This window comes from Cyprinodon variegatus, unplaced genomic scaffold (assembly GCF_000732505.1).
Source record: "Cyprinodon variegatus isolate N-32 unplaced genomic scaffold, C_variegatus-1.0 Scaffold128, whole genome shotgun sequence".
Taxonomy (NCBI): Eukaryota; Metazoa; Chordata; class Actinopteri; order Cyprinodontiformes; family Cyprinodontidae; genus Cyprinodon; species Cyprinodon variegatus.
The window spans coordinates 104,325-118,813 of NW_015150581.1; the positions used below are offsets into that span (position 1 = coordinate 104,325).

Consider the following 14,489-nt stretch of genomic DNA (forward strand, 5'->3'; position numbering starts at 1 on the left):
ACAGCACTAATGGCTGTTTTTTGGACAGTAGGCTAATAGGAAAGGGGATATGAGAGTGGGGGAGAGACATGCGGCAAAAGACCACAGGTCAGATTCGAAGCAGGGTCGGCCACGTCAAGGACTAAGGCATCCATACATGGGTCATGTATGCTAACAACTGTGCCCCCAAAGCACACCCAGGCAGGTTGCACAAAGCCCAGTGAGACAATTACCGAAATATCTAGAACCACAAAACACAAAATTCTGTGGCAGCTTGTTGACTCCTATAAAACTTCATGGGTTTACTTTCTAACAAGAAAATGTTTTTCTAAAAATATCTTTCTGATCTTTATAAGAAAACTATTAGGTCCATATTACAAATAAAAAAAGTAAAAAGTTTGTGATAAATGTGTGTTAAAATAGCTTTATATATTCTTCAAACATTAAATACAATTTCAGAGATATCTCTGTATTCAAACTCTTTTATTTTGTTTTTCTTAGAGTCAAATCAATACCTTCAGATGGAAACAATTGGTGAATAATGTGTTAGGACATCGTCAATCAGAGAAGCAGCCAAGAGGCCCATTGTAACTAGAAGAGCTGCAGAGATGAGACGGCTCAGGTAGGAGAAGCTTATATTCATTTTCATGCTCTCATCAAATCACATCTTAATGAATATCAAATATATAATTTCAAGTTTGCACTAAACTATGTAGGGGAGTCACAAATCATATGAATCAAGACTGAATTATCTGACCCGTTCAAAACCGCATGTGTATAAAAAAAAATGGAAAGAAAAAAAACTGCATTTGACCCTGAATTGAGAAAATGGAATCTGATGAGACTGAATGAAAGGAGTTAATTAGAAGATAAAGGGAGAATACAAAGAATTAGTGGGAGGTTGAACTTGCACCAAGATACTCTTGGTATTTACCGGTAGGTATTTTTGTTTGATTTTACAACTATGCACTACTTTGTGTTGGTCTTTCATATTAAATACCAATAAATCCAAACAAAGCTTGAGGTTGTTACATGAAAACACTAATGGCACCTTTACAAGGCACTGCATGTAATTTTTCCTTTCACGTGTTGACCGATAGCTGCTGGAAACAAAACAGGGTAGATTTCTTGTATGACTTCTGTCCAAAAACCTGAGAGAAACTTTGAGTCCTTTCCAGGTGAAGCCGACCAATCAGGTTGCAGGCAGCACCGGGTCTGAGGTATGTTTCTGGATCTCAGCCCGTCCTGTGGTCAGGTCCAGGTTCACGGGTAAAGAGGGGTAGCGGACAGTCTCACACAGTCTAGAGTGGGGTTCAGGTACTGATTTGGGGATTTTCTGTGTTAACGAGGAGGTTAAACCAACACAAGTCTCAGTTTCAGGGGTGACAGTCATAAACGTGGTGTCATCAGAGGCTGCTGTCATGTGGATGCCACTGGATAAGGACTCCTGAGACTTCTTAGAGGATTTAAGATCCACCTGGTCCAATATCTGAGTTAAAGGGAGAGAAAGAAAAAACTAAGATTATTCTGTGACTTTTATAAAACATTAATCCAGGTCAAAATATGTCCTTTATGGTCCTTCAGTTTGGTTCCATACCTGTTTGGATACCTTGCTGTCCATCTGATCTGGGGAATCTGGATAAATGCTGTGCAATGCTGGAGCCCCAGTCCCATACAGAGAAGATGAGTCAATGGGCAGCGTACTGGGTGACACGGTGCTGTATGCTGGGGGAACTGGAGCAATCTGTCTCTGTAGAAGCTGGAGAATGACGTTGATGTCGGCCGTCATACGAGTTTCCAGCCTATGGAGTTCACAGAGAAAGAACTTAATGACCTCCATGACTACCAGCATGCAGATTAGAGCTTTGCCTCAGGTGATTTAAGGAAACCATGGCAGCTGGAGCTGTTCACTAACAGAACACACTGGAACATACTGCAAGCACATTGTCTTAGAATAGGAAAAGCTCTTAAATTAGATTTAGATGAAGCAGGAAGGAGGTAATTAACTGATCTGTCAAAAGCTTACCTGTTAAGCTGTGACTGGAGAACTTCAAGTTGAGATTCAAGCTCACTTGGCCTCTCCTCTGCGATCAGTGGTGGGGCGTTTGGGTTATCGATGGAGGAGGATAAAACATGACTGGAAACCTGTTGCTGTACTGGCCAGTATCGATACATTCCTGGCAGATCCAAGGGTGAACCTAAGAAAAACAGAAAGGAGAGCTAATAAAAATCATCTGGGGAATCACGGAAGCGCAGGAATGTCAACAATTTAGCAGCAACAATAACTGTTATGATTTTATGTCTATGTAAAATCTTTTATCTAACAGATATCTCATTGGAGACAAAAAAAAAACACACATACTTCTCAATTATAGCTGTACATAATCTGCAAATCTTTTATCCTCTATTATCTGTCATTATTTATCCTGTATTATAACCTCACTCATATATATATATATATATATATATATATATATATATATATATATATATAATCCATATCCTAACTCTCCCTTATCATCTGTATATAGCTTCAATATTTATTCATTTTATAGCCTCTTACAATTACTCTCTGTTTTTATATACCATTCATAGTCAATACATGCATATTCTCTCTGCACATGTAAGTAAATATTTATATCCTGTATATCACTTCTGGATAGATACAAACTACATTTCGTTGCTTTGTACTTGTGACAGTGTAATGACAATAAAGCTGAATTCTTTTTTATTCTAAAAATGTCTGCCAGAAAAACATTATAAAGCAATTTGTTTGTTGTTAATTGTGCCAATTTATGTAAAGTTTTACAATAAATCATCAAACATTTCTTCATTTTTAACAGTTTAAATGCGAGTTCTCCAGAATAAAAAAAGATCACATTTACAAAATACCTAAATGTACTGGAAATCATGCCGGATTAAATTTTTTCCACCATGAAATAAAAAAGAAGAAAAGTAAAACTTTATTCAAATTAGAAATGATGGGTAAAAATATCAGTAAAAATTGCTTTGAAAAGCTATAAAATACATGATAAGGTCAATAAATCAAGATGCATCACCTGTTAGATTTGATTTTTACCAACTTAATTGTTAAAAACATGTTGATTTTACATAAATATAAATTTAAAGACTTGAAATGAACAGGAAAACCTAATGTCATATACTTCCATTAAACATGTGCATGAAGGGTAAATATAGTGTAAAGGGCTTTGGATTCCTGTGACTGTACCATTATTACAATTGACATTTTAACAGTAAACAAGGTAATGTAAAGAGGGGAGTGGCGGCCTAGTGGTTAGGGCATTGGGCTTTGAATCCTGAGATTGGCACTCTGGGTCCCTGAGCAAGACCCTTAATCTCACACTGCTCCCCGGGCGCTGCACAATGGCAGCCCACTGCTCCCTAAGTGGATGGGTTAAATGCAGAGATAAATTTCTTCAATGTGAGATCAATAATGTTCAATTCAATTTAAACACTAAAAACTTATTTATAGATCCGTGTGCAAAAAAATGCATTTTGAGTGGGATTCCATGGTACCAGGTAGTTAAATGGACACAGAGTTCAAGGACATATTAAAAATTTGGAAAAAGAAAATTCCCTCAATGAAAAACCTGGCCAAATTGTGTGAAAGATGCAGAACCAAAGCTAAAAGGAGACAAAAATGAAGGTGAAGAGAGATTCCTTACGATACAGTCATATAAAATCCGAAGTTGTTGGTAATGCATGTTTAAAATGCAACATTTATGCAAACATAATCAAGACTCTGATCTACCTTGTTGACTCTGGTCCCTCCCCACCGAAGCGCCACTTAGAGGCAGCTGTAGAGCCACAGAGGGGGAATATTGCCGACTGGAATCTTCAGTGGGACAATGCTCCAGTCTGGAGCTTTGAGTGTTGGGCTTCGACAGACCCTCACTGGACCGAGAACAGGAGGAGTCACAGCTCCAGGGGTCCTCCCAGCTGGCCTGAGGAGGTGAGTGATGGCAGGAGCGATGAGGGTACGTGTCTTCATGATCGATTCCATCTGAGCATGACAGCAAAGCAGTCATTCTATCAATGACCCATCTCACCATTGCAGCCACTACATTTAAGGCAGGAAGAGTAGTGCTGGAAAATATGTCATTACAGCTTTATTTAAAGTGACGTTTAATTACCTGGTCTTATTCTGCAGTCAAGGGAGTGGACTTTGTGCCTGGGTTTGTGGCGATATTCATCATCCTCCCCAGATTCATCAGTGATTATTGGAGGCATTTGATCAGTCTGCTAATCACATTATCCAGAGTTAAATCATCACATATAAAACTTTGTAAAATACCCCTAAAACCTTTCTGCATTTTTTTCAACAAGTTATAAGTAGAAAACAAAACAAGAAGGATAAATGTTTGTTTTTTCCTCACTGATAAAAGTCTGAAATGTGTCAAATGCATTTGTGTTAAGCTTGCTTTTCTCTTAAATCCCTGAATAAAATGCAGCCTCTTACCATCAGAAGTCACAAAAATGAATAAAAAATGAAGTCAGCAAAAAAAAAAAAAAAAAACCATAAACTTTTGTTTTGTGAAGGGCTAAAAAGTCAGGGAGCATCTTTGAGCTATGGGATGTGGTAGAAAAATGTTAAAGTTATTAAAGGTTTTTAATATCTGACATAGCTCTGTTCCGTCAACAGATATAACAGAACTGCAAATTTAACAAAAATGATCATCTAAAGTGACAGGCTAGACAATAAGGACAATTTTTACAGAAGCAGCCAAGAGGGCCATGATATTTGTTGAAAGGATGAATATTCCCACTCTGAAACAGGGTGGTGGCAGCATTATGCTGTGTTGATGCCTTTCTTCAATAGTAAAAGGGGGCCCAGTAAGAGTTGATTAAAAGATGGATGAAGCTAAATGCAAAGAGATTCTGGAAGAAAACCTGTTAGAGGAAGGACAACAGTAGAGACTGGGCCAGAGATTCAGCCTCTGGGAGCTGAGAGACGCGAAACACAGGGAGATTTAAAAAGGACATTTAGAACAAACTGTAATCATATGCTAAAATGACCCAGTTAAAGCCCAGATCTAAATATTACTGATTATTTAAGGCATGGATTAAAAACCTGAGTGCAGAACAGCTAGAACAATACCCAAATAATTCCTCTGAAGGTTAGCTCCAAATCACAATTATGCACCACTTTGTGTTTATACCGGTAATAAAAATACATGGACCACCGTGTGAAATGTTGTACTAGTTATAAGAACTCCTGTGGAATTTTCCCTGACTATTTAATAACTTTTATCTTATTTTTTCCATTTATTGTTTTTTTATATAAACCAACTGGCAACGTACATCTCGCAGGTTATAAGTGATCTCCAGGTTTCTCCAGAAGTTGTCTGCAAAGCTTGGGTACATATCCAGAACGTCGAGAAGGTCTTCCCTCGGAATCCGATGGAGGTCGCAGTAGGTGATGGTGTACACGTCTGCGTTGGACCGTCCCGGCTCATCATACAGGTGGATAGGCTCGCCGAATATGTCATTCTTTTCTACAGGAGGATAGATGCATTTTTATGGGGTTTTTCAGGAAGAATGTTTGATCATTGTTTCAAGATTAAAGTGAGATATTTGTACCTAATAAAGCTACAACAACATAATTCTTCATGACTTGGATGGAACCACGTGAGATAAAGAAGAGAGAGTCCAGGAAGTCTCCATAGTGGATCAGAGTGTCCCCTGGAGGTGCATGGACTGTCTTGATCCTCATAGCTAAGGTCCTCAGACACGCTTGGCTCCCTCCACAGAAAGCCTTGCAGTTCTGCAGCAAAGAGCGATTTAGGTGCAAACAGATGTCTGCCTGCAAGGACTCCGGAAACCCCTTCAAGACCTTAAAAAAAACCCAACATCAAAACCGTCCTCATGTCAGCGCTAAAACGCGTGAATACAGATTATTGGTGCTACAGGAGGACACACCTTTGATCTACTCACAGCATTCATGTCTATGCCATTTGTGTAAGACCAGGCATGCTGGAAGTACTCCTCCAGTCGTTGGCGAAGACCACCAGGAATTTGGTGGAAGCGAATGAACTCTTTGACCCGCAGCATTTGGGTGTGATAGCGGGTCGTGCCAGAATAAAGCCTCTGGATGATAGCAGACACATTTCCAAAGATACTGGCATACATAAGAGCTGTGACAGAGTAGAAAAAAAAGAAAAAATAAGTCAGCGGCAGTTTTTTCTTGTACAGGGAAGTGAGTATTGCCTTTACAAGAGTATCGTTCATTTCAAGTAGACAAGTACAGTTGTAGTCAATAAGAAGCTGGCCCCCTCCTCCACTGTAACCAGGCAACAAATCTTGCCCTACAATATGGCTCGTTAGGATCTGTCAGGATTCCTTTTGGTGTTTCAATGATTTTTAAGGAGTCCAAATTTTGTTTGGTCTAAAATAGATATTTTAATAATAATAAATGGACTTTATTGATCTGACTCTGAAGAAATGTACTCTGAATTTAACCCATCCCCTTTGGGAGCACTGGGCTGCCATTATACGGCGCCCAAGACGCAGTATGAGGCCAATTTCAGCTGAATTTTTTTGCAGCTGAATTTTTTTCTGGTGAATTTTTACTAGATAAAAATTGAGTGTAAGGAATTCAATGTCTAAAAAAATTCAGTGTTTAAAATTCGTTGTTAAAAAAATTCAGTGTTTAAAATTCGATTTAAAAAAAAGGCAGATTCCAATGAGACTGTTTTTCTTTCATAGCCCAGAGACCCAGAATGGAGAACTGGGTTCTTGCAACCAAATGCGCACAACTCTAGAGATTTAAATGGATAAAATAAGGAAGTATTTCTCTGCTTTCCTTTGCTCTCTCATTATTCTGGCACTAACTAAAAAAAGAAAAGATTTAATATACTATTATAGACTTTAAAGAAAAAAAGTGTATGTCAAAAATTTGAAATATAATAAACTTTATTAAGGCTTTTAGTTTAGATTTTTCCTCTTCATATTTCGGGGGATGTGCCTTAGTCACTTTTATGTGCATGTCTATTACTGTTTGTCAGAGGTCACAGATTAAAATCTTCCTACACTGCAAAAACAATCTTAAAATTCTTTATTTACCTGTAATTTGAGTGGGTAAATTAGATGATCTGCCAATGGAATGAGTCTTAAAATAAGATAATTAGATATGATGCACTTGAATTAAGAGACTGCAGCTGTTTTCTTATTTTAAATGTAAATTGTCTTATTCCATTGGCAAAGAAAATTGACCAATTTTACATTAACATTTTTTGCACTGCAATATTGAAATCACATTAAAAAAAATAAATAAAAATAAAATCAAAATGGTTCAGGTACATCTACTTTATAGATTGATAATGGTGCAATTTGTAGTTTTAAACAATTATTCCCTCTGAATGTTCTTAATTTACAACTATAAAATATGTATTTTAGATGTGAATTGTGTGCACTGGAATTATTCAAAATCTAGATAAGTAATTTTTTATTAGAATAAGTGCATTTGTTTTTGGATTGAGTAGGTAAAATATACATTTTGCCAATGGAACAAGACAATTTACACTTAAAATAAGAAAACACAATAGCATTGTCTTATTTATTTCAAGTGCATATTATCTAATATATTTTAAGAGTTGAAAATACTCATTCCATTGGCAAACTACTGTACTTATTTACCTCCTCAAATTAAGGGTAAATATACTTAATTTAAGATTTTTATACTTATTTCTAGATCGTTTTTCCAGTGTGATTACACCATTGCAAGAAAATATTTCATATTTTAAGCAGACTGGGACAATCTTTCAGCTTCTAATTGATTCTGTAGGTGTTTCTTGGTCTAGCAGCTCAGACATTCCTATAAAGTAGAATCCAACTCACATCCAATCACCATGACGCAGATGGAGAAGATCTTCTCAGAGTTGGTGTTTGGCGAGACGTTTCCAAACCCCACGCTTGTCAAACTGCTTAAGGTGAAGTAGAGGGCTGTGACGTACTTGTCCTTTACCGACGGGCCAGAGGTGGCGTCACTTTCATTGTACGCCTTCCCTACCTGTTCGGCCAGGTTGTCTAACCAGCCGGTCTCTGTGTATGGCCTCTCCACAAAGCCAATGGCGTACCAGATGCAGGCCAGCCAGTGGGCGATGAGCACAAAGGTGCACATGAGCAAGAAGAGGACAGCAGCCCCGTATTCAGAATATCGGTCTAGCTTTCTGGCCACGCGGACCAGCCTCAGAAGCCGAGCTGTTTTCAGCAAGCTTGTTAAGGTCACCATCTTTGTTTTCAATGGGTAACAGAAAAAACAAAAAAACAATGGTAGAGTTAGATCAAATAATCTGACATGGTATTCCATCCTCTTGAACTTCCTCACCTTTTAATTATAGTATATTAGGACTTAGGTGTTTTATTGGGATTGTGTGAGTCAAACACAAAGTAGCTCATAAAAAGCAACAGATACACGTTTTTTTTTTCAGCAAAACATGGGTTAGTACTTTTTAATATAGATGCACCGATCAGATAGATCTGAGTGTACAGTTCCCCTTTATTAACAATGTTTATGTCAATGCTACAGCCTCCACTCACATGGCATAATATCAATCATGCATTCATCAGTAATTGATCGGTCAGTAATCTGATCATTCATCAGAGTTAGATTGGTATCAGGTAAAAAAATGCACGTGAATAACCCTGTATCCTGTTCCGAGAGGGAACACCTATTAAATTATGAACTATTAATGTTAGAACTGTAAATATACAGTCATATATCTATATTACTACTTTCTTTTTATGTATTTATTAATGTTTTTCAAGGCTGCACTTTATAAATTGTCTAGAGCTGTTTTAAATGAAATTTTGTTTTTGTTTACATTCATACAAAATGACAAAATAAATCTAAGTCTAAACATTTGACAGAGCATGCAGGAGCCCATTTCTCCTCATGCACGCTTTGTTTAAAGTTTGCTGTTTGCATCGCTCATACAAGCTTACGTTCCAAAAGAAGATTTGAAATTTTTCTATTATGTCAGACTCACCACAGGCAAGTGAAAATGGGGACGAGCACGTAGGATAGCCTTACGTAAACATATCACCAGAATGATTGACAATTATGAGAATCACTTATTTTGATGATCCACCTGGAAAAAGAACATCCTCCACTATACCTTTTAGCATTGTCATTATTTTAGCTCCTCCCACCTTTCCTTCAACTCTTAAAGCTTCTCTGTACCTGCAAATGACAGAATCCCACATCATGACACTATCACTACCGTGTTCAATAGAGGGATGCTGTATTCAGGATGTTTTCTGCCACACAATGTTTCCATGTAGATTAAAAAGAGGAATATTTTGTTCCGTTTAATCGGAGAATATTCTTTTATGTATTACTTTAAAAGTATGCTCTACTTTGTGTTGGTTTAATACATACAATCCCAAATAAAACACAAAATAGGGAAGAATTATAACCTTTTTGTAAAAGAACTGCATAGCAAAATATGGCAAAGAAACCAGTATTGTCACCTCATCAGACCCAGATCGGGACATGAGAAGGTCAAAGGGTGTCGCTGCAAGCAGATCAATCGGAAACCAGCCCTTGATGTAATGCTTGGCTATCCGGCTCGGCTGCGTGACCACCACGTCATTGTGGTCCACATACGTAGTGTGAAAGTTAATGATTATGTCCACAATAAATAGCACGTCCACCATGAGGTCCGCTACATTCAGAGGGTTACAGGTGTAGCCACATCTCCTTTGCCGTAGGTTGCCATGTTCGTCCAGCAGGAAGGCTGCTGAGTACGGAGTAAAAACAGCTGTGTAGAGGACCAGGAGGAGAATAATCCAGTCCCAAAACGCTTTGAAGGGGCTGTAGTGAAGCAGGATCCACCAAGCCGTCTCTGGCACCTGCAGCTTGTATTCAGGAAGGACGTCTGACTCCAAAGAAAGCACCTACAGATAAAGGATTACAATATTCTCATCTATTGACATTCATGCTTGCTTATTAATGCACATTAACATCCGATGCACAACTTTATTAAGTAGTTTGACATCTTATGTCTCACTGAACTAAAAGTACCAACAAGACCTTTCTAGAAGACATTATGTTCTCGTGTTCTTTTGTTTTGTCCCTGTAGGTATAAAAGCTTGACCATGATCTAAATTGAAACCCCTGGAAAAAGTCAAGATGTCAAAAAGATTATTTACTTGAAGACATCATGTCATCAGTGTCCTTTGATAGATTTTGTCCAAGCTGACTGTTGGGCTGTGAGGATGAACTGAGCTGAGTTAATCGCCTAATTTCGAATCAACATTTGTTTTCCTGAAAAATACCTCTGACCTTCCAGCCATGTCTGTTAGCCATATGAATCCATAAATTACACAGATAGATCATCCGATAGACGGGAACTGGAAGGTCATAGGTTGATGCATCCTTTTTTTTTTAAGCATTTGTTTAATGTCCACAGTCCAGCGATGCAGAACTGTTAGGCCCCGAGGGGGGGCTTTGCTGGTAAACACTCATAGCTCTAGATTGAACTGTTGGACAATGCATCTTTATTAACAACCAAGCCGCCCACTGATTTTTCCATTGGAGGGTTAATTAGCATCAGCTCCTGGTCTCTCCTCTAGTTCAGAGAGGGTAGCTCTAATTACGCTGAACTGTGATGGCTCTGAGTCACAGGAAGAGCAACGTTTCCTGGTGAATAAGTGAGTTGGTGAAGTCAGACATAATCCATCCTGGGTCTCTGAACACTAAATCCTCATAGCCTTTTTTTTCATTTAAAGATGGAAAATCCAGACCAAAACCAGTTGAATATTTCAGCACATGCATCCAGTCTAGGCCTGAAACAATCGGATTAATCGTGATTAATCCATTATTGAAATAATCATCAACTAATTTAGTAATCAATTAATCATTAACTGGAGTATAGAGACTGTAAACACACCTTTAGCTGACAGAGCGACCCACTTAGAGCAGTAGATATACCAAGAAATATGTAAACATTAAGCATTTAAGATAAAAAAATGTTTTTGTCAGTCAATATTATTACTCCTTCAGTGAGAAAGTTTAAGTTTCACCTGGTTTTAATCTTTGAGGAACCTTTGACTCTCCGATTATTAATCGATTAATCGGAAAAAGATTATCAACAGATTAATCGATTTGCAAACTAATCGTTAGTTGCAGCCCTAATCCAGTCACAATTTAGCCTAAAAAAAGACACTGAAAGTCCAGCTTGTTTGACCAATTTTCTCAGTCAGAGCAAATTTTCATTAAACAACAAAAACACTGATGTTATTTTCACCTTCAACCTTTTAAACATATTTTAATTTTTTTTTTTTTTTTTTTTTATACAAGGCAACAAGAGCTTCTCGCCCCTCATACCTGCGTGACCTTCTCTGTGACGTTCTGAGCGTGATCCTTTCCCTGTGGGGGGCTCAGCAGCTCCATCCTGGGTGATGAAAGCGAACAGCATTCAGGGCTCCTGATGGGCGGATCCTCACCCTTCATGGGAGCAGATCTAAACCTTGGCTGGATGAAAGAGGATCAACAAAATATGACCAAAGATAAATTCTTAGATCTCATTTTGTACTTTTTTACATTCCAAGACTTTATTATCTATGTGTTCTGGCTCTATAGCCTACTGTCTATTAGTATGATTTTCTTTAGAACAGTTACCAGTATAAGCCTATGCTACTCATTAATACAGCTATTATCTTAGTAGATGATCAGATCTTTACCTTATAGAATAAATAAACAGAACATACCTGATTGGAATCAGAAAGTTAGATTGTTGTTAATCTCAATCCGTAAAAAATCTGTGTTATTTTCCGTCCTCTAGAATTCTGGATTAATGTTTGGGGGGAACAAAGTCTCTTCTTGTTGCCACCGTATGACTGCTGTTGTCAGTGTTAAACCCCCTGTTCTGGCTGGCACAAAGCAGAGGACTGCCCCGCAGCACGCCTATATTGGAGGCCAATCGATGCCACGCTGAAGTTCACAGGAAGCAAGGGGAAAATCAATGCTGGGCATTGATGATAACGCAGTGGGGAGACAGACACAGGGTTTCCCTTTTAACATCCCATCAGCACAGTGATGTTCTTGGAAGGCGTTTGATTTGATGAGTACATTTAATTATCCGTTACATAAGGGAGTTCATGTTAAAGGATCACATGTAACCGTAGATTCATTTCATTACTGCTTATGCATCTTATTTTGGTCGTCATTGACTTTGGTGCTCACAATATAGCAATATGAGAAGGTAATGATCCATTATGACATTATGCTATAGTGACCTTTAGGTATACCTTCAACATCAATGCTTTTATGTCAGTTCAAAGCTGTAAAAAATATGTTTTAAGAAGGAATGTATATGTTCAGCTGTGAAGAAGATGGATGAATGCTCTACCATTTTTTCCGTTTTCATGGTTTCCCGTTAAATCCAGAATAGAACTTAAAATCCTCCTTCTCACATATAAAGCCTTAAATGGCCAAACTCCATCTTATATCAGAGATCTGATTGTTCCTTATGTATATGCTTATGCTTATATATTCCTAAAAGAGCACTTCACTGTCATTCTGCAGGTTTACTAGTGGTTCCTAGAATTTCTAAAAGTCGAATGGGATGCAGATCTGCTAGTTATCAGGCTTTTCTCCTGTGGAACCAACTACCAGTTTTAGCCTGTGAGGCAGTCATCCTGCCTACTTTTAAGGCTAGGCTTTAAACTTTCCTTTTTGAAACTTATAGTTAGAGTGGCTCAGGTTATCCTGAGCTATCTCTATAGTTATGCTGCTATAGGCTTAGACTGCTGGAGGACATAGGGACCCATTTTTCATTATTCTGCTTAATTTTATCTCAGTTCTCCCACTGCAGAATTTCTTAGTTCAGTCTTTGACAGTATGCTCTCTGTTTTTTTTTTTTTTTTTTTTCATAGTAGCTTCATCTGGTCTATTCCTGTTTGACTGTGACACAATTCTGTAGAGAGATAGCAGCTATGCTGCTGCCATCAACACCTTTGTTTATAGAAGTTCAAGATCTACCTGTTTTTCAGTGTAGTCCTGTTTCTCTGACTGTGACTGGCTAGATATGCTCTCTGCATCCTGATATGGGAGCTGGCTCGGACCTCATGTTCCTGGCTGTGTGTTTTCTGGATGGGGCCGCCTGTGGAGCCGGTTGACAGTTGCCTTTTGTATCCCTGCTTCTTTCTGTATGTCTGCTTCTGTCTCCTTGAACCCCAGTTGGCCTCAGCAAATGGCTGCTCACACAGCCTGGTTCTGCTCGAGGTTGGTCTGGTTGAACTGTAAAGTGCCTTGAGATGACATGTGTTGTGAATTAGCGCTATATAAATAAACTAAACTGAATATCTTTACATAGGAACAACACTGAAGAAATGTCACTGCACTCAATGAAAAGTTGTCTGTGTTCAGCTTATATAATAGTATAAATGTATTGTTCCCTCAAAATTACACAATATACAGACATTAAAAGCCAAACTCCTCATAGCAAAAGTGAGTTCAGCCCTTTTTGAATGTTCCTGAAGGGTCTTTATTTTGACCAGTACCAGAACTGCCTTATCTCTCCTGGGCATAGCGTTTACCAGAACTTCCCATGCTGCCACTGGAACGCTCTCCTATTTTTCCATAACATCATGGAGCTTGTGGATATTCAAGAGCTTGCCACCCCTAAACCTTGCTTTCTGGGTTGTTTTCGTGCCCTGTGACCCAGTTTCTGGAGTGAGGGGATCGTGTTTTCCAGTTTTTTTTAACTGATTCCTGAATGTGTTAAAAGTGAAGCATTCTCTAAAGTGAGAGGGATGCTGTTCCAGATGTTACCGCTCCCTACTGAAAGAACAATCTCGCTCAAAAAATGCTGGATCAAGTAGGCCACTGTGCTGCAGCTCAGTTTAAGTGTTTTGGCAATCTTCTTGTAGCACATCATCTTTTTTTAGATCCTCAGAGAGTCTTTGCAATGCTGGAGCTGTCAGTGACCTGTATGAGAGAGTATGTAGGAGCTGTACTGTACTACAAAACTGAAGACACCTGCTCCCTATGCACAGCTGAGACCCTGTTGCACTAATGTGTTTCATAATATTTTGGAGGGAAAATGACAAACAGTGCTCAGTTTGGACATTTAGGGGCCTGGTTGGTTCTAAATAGGGGCCAACAGGGCCCAGAGCCCCTGTAGAAATGGTCCTGGTCCCAGTTATGGCCCCTGTACTGAAGACATAATACTGAAATAAAATCTAATGATGATATGCACTGGAACAGACATAGTGATTTATAAATCCATTGGAGTCATTTCATTATTTTCTTCACTTCATTTTCTTCATTTTATTTTAATTATGATTCTAAATCAAAGGTAATAGTTTCAGTCATACTGAGTTAGGATCCCAGTTTTCATCTGCTAAATGTTATTTTGAACCAAATTTTTAAAAAAATGACTTGAATTTTCATGGGTTTAGTTAAGTTCTAATTTTGATTTGATTAAAACTCATAATTTACATTTAAAAAAAGTCAAAAATATGTAATATTCCTGAATTATACA

The 14,489-nt window shown here is 38.2% G+C and overlaps 1 protein-coding gene across 1 annotated transcript; it reads right to left on the reverse strand.

Moving 5' to 3' along the window:
- Positions 1 to 982: 982 nt before the first annotated feature.
- LOC107085567 (potassium voltage-gated channel subfamily H member 2-like) lies at positions 983 to 11,395 on the reverse strand. The gene is given in 11 exon segments (XM_015375958.1): positions 983 to 1,468; positions 1,577 to 1,781; positions 2,006 to 2,177; positions 3,752 to 4,003; positions 4,134 to 4,242; positions 5,302 to 5,495; positions 5,581 to 5,833; positions 5,935 to 6,134; positions 7,837 to 8,230; positions 9,472 to 9,897; positions 11,321 to 11,395. Coding segments are annotated over 11 exon segments (2,577 nt in total). The 3' UTR covers positions 983 to 1,171.
- Between the last annotated feature and the right edge of the window lie 3,094 nt (positions 11,396 to 14,489).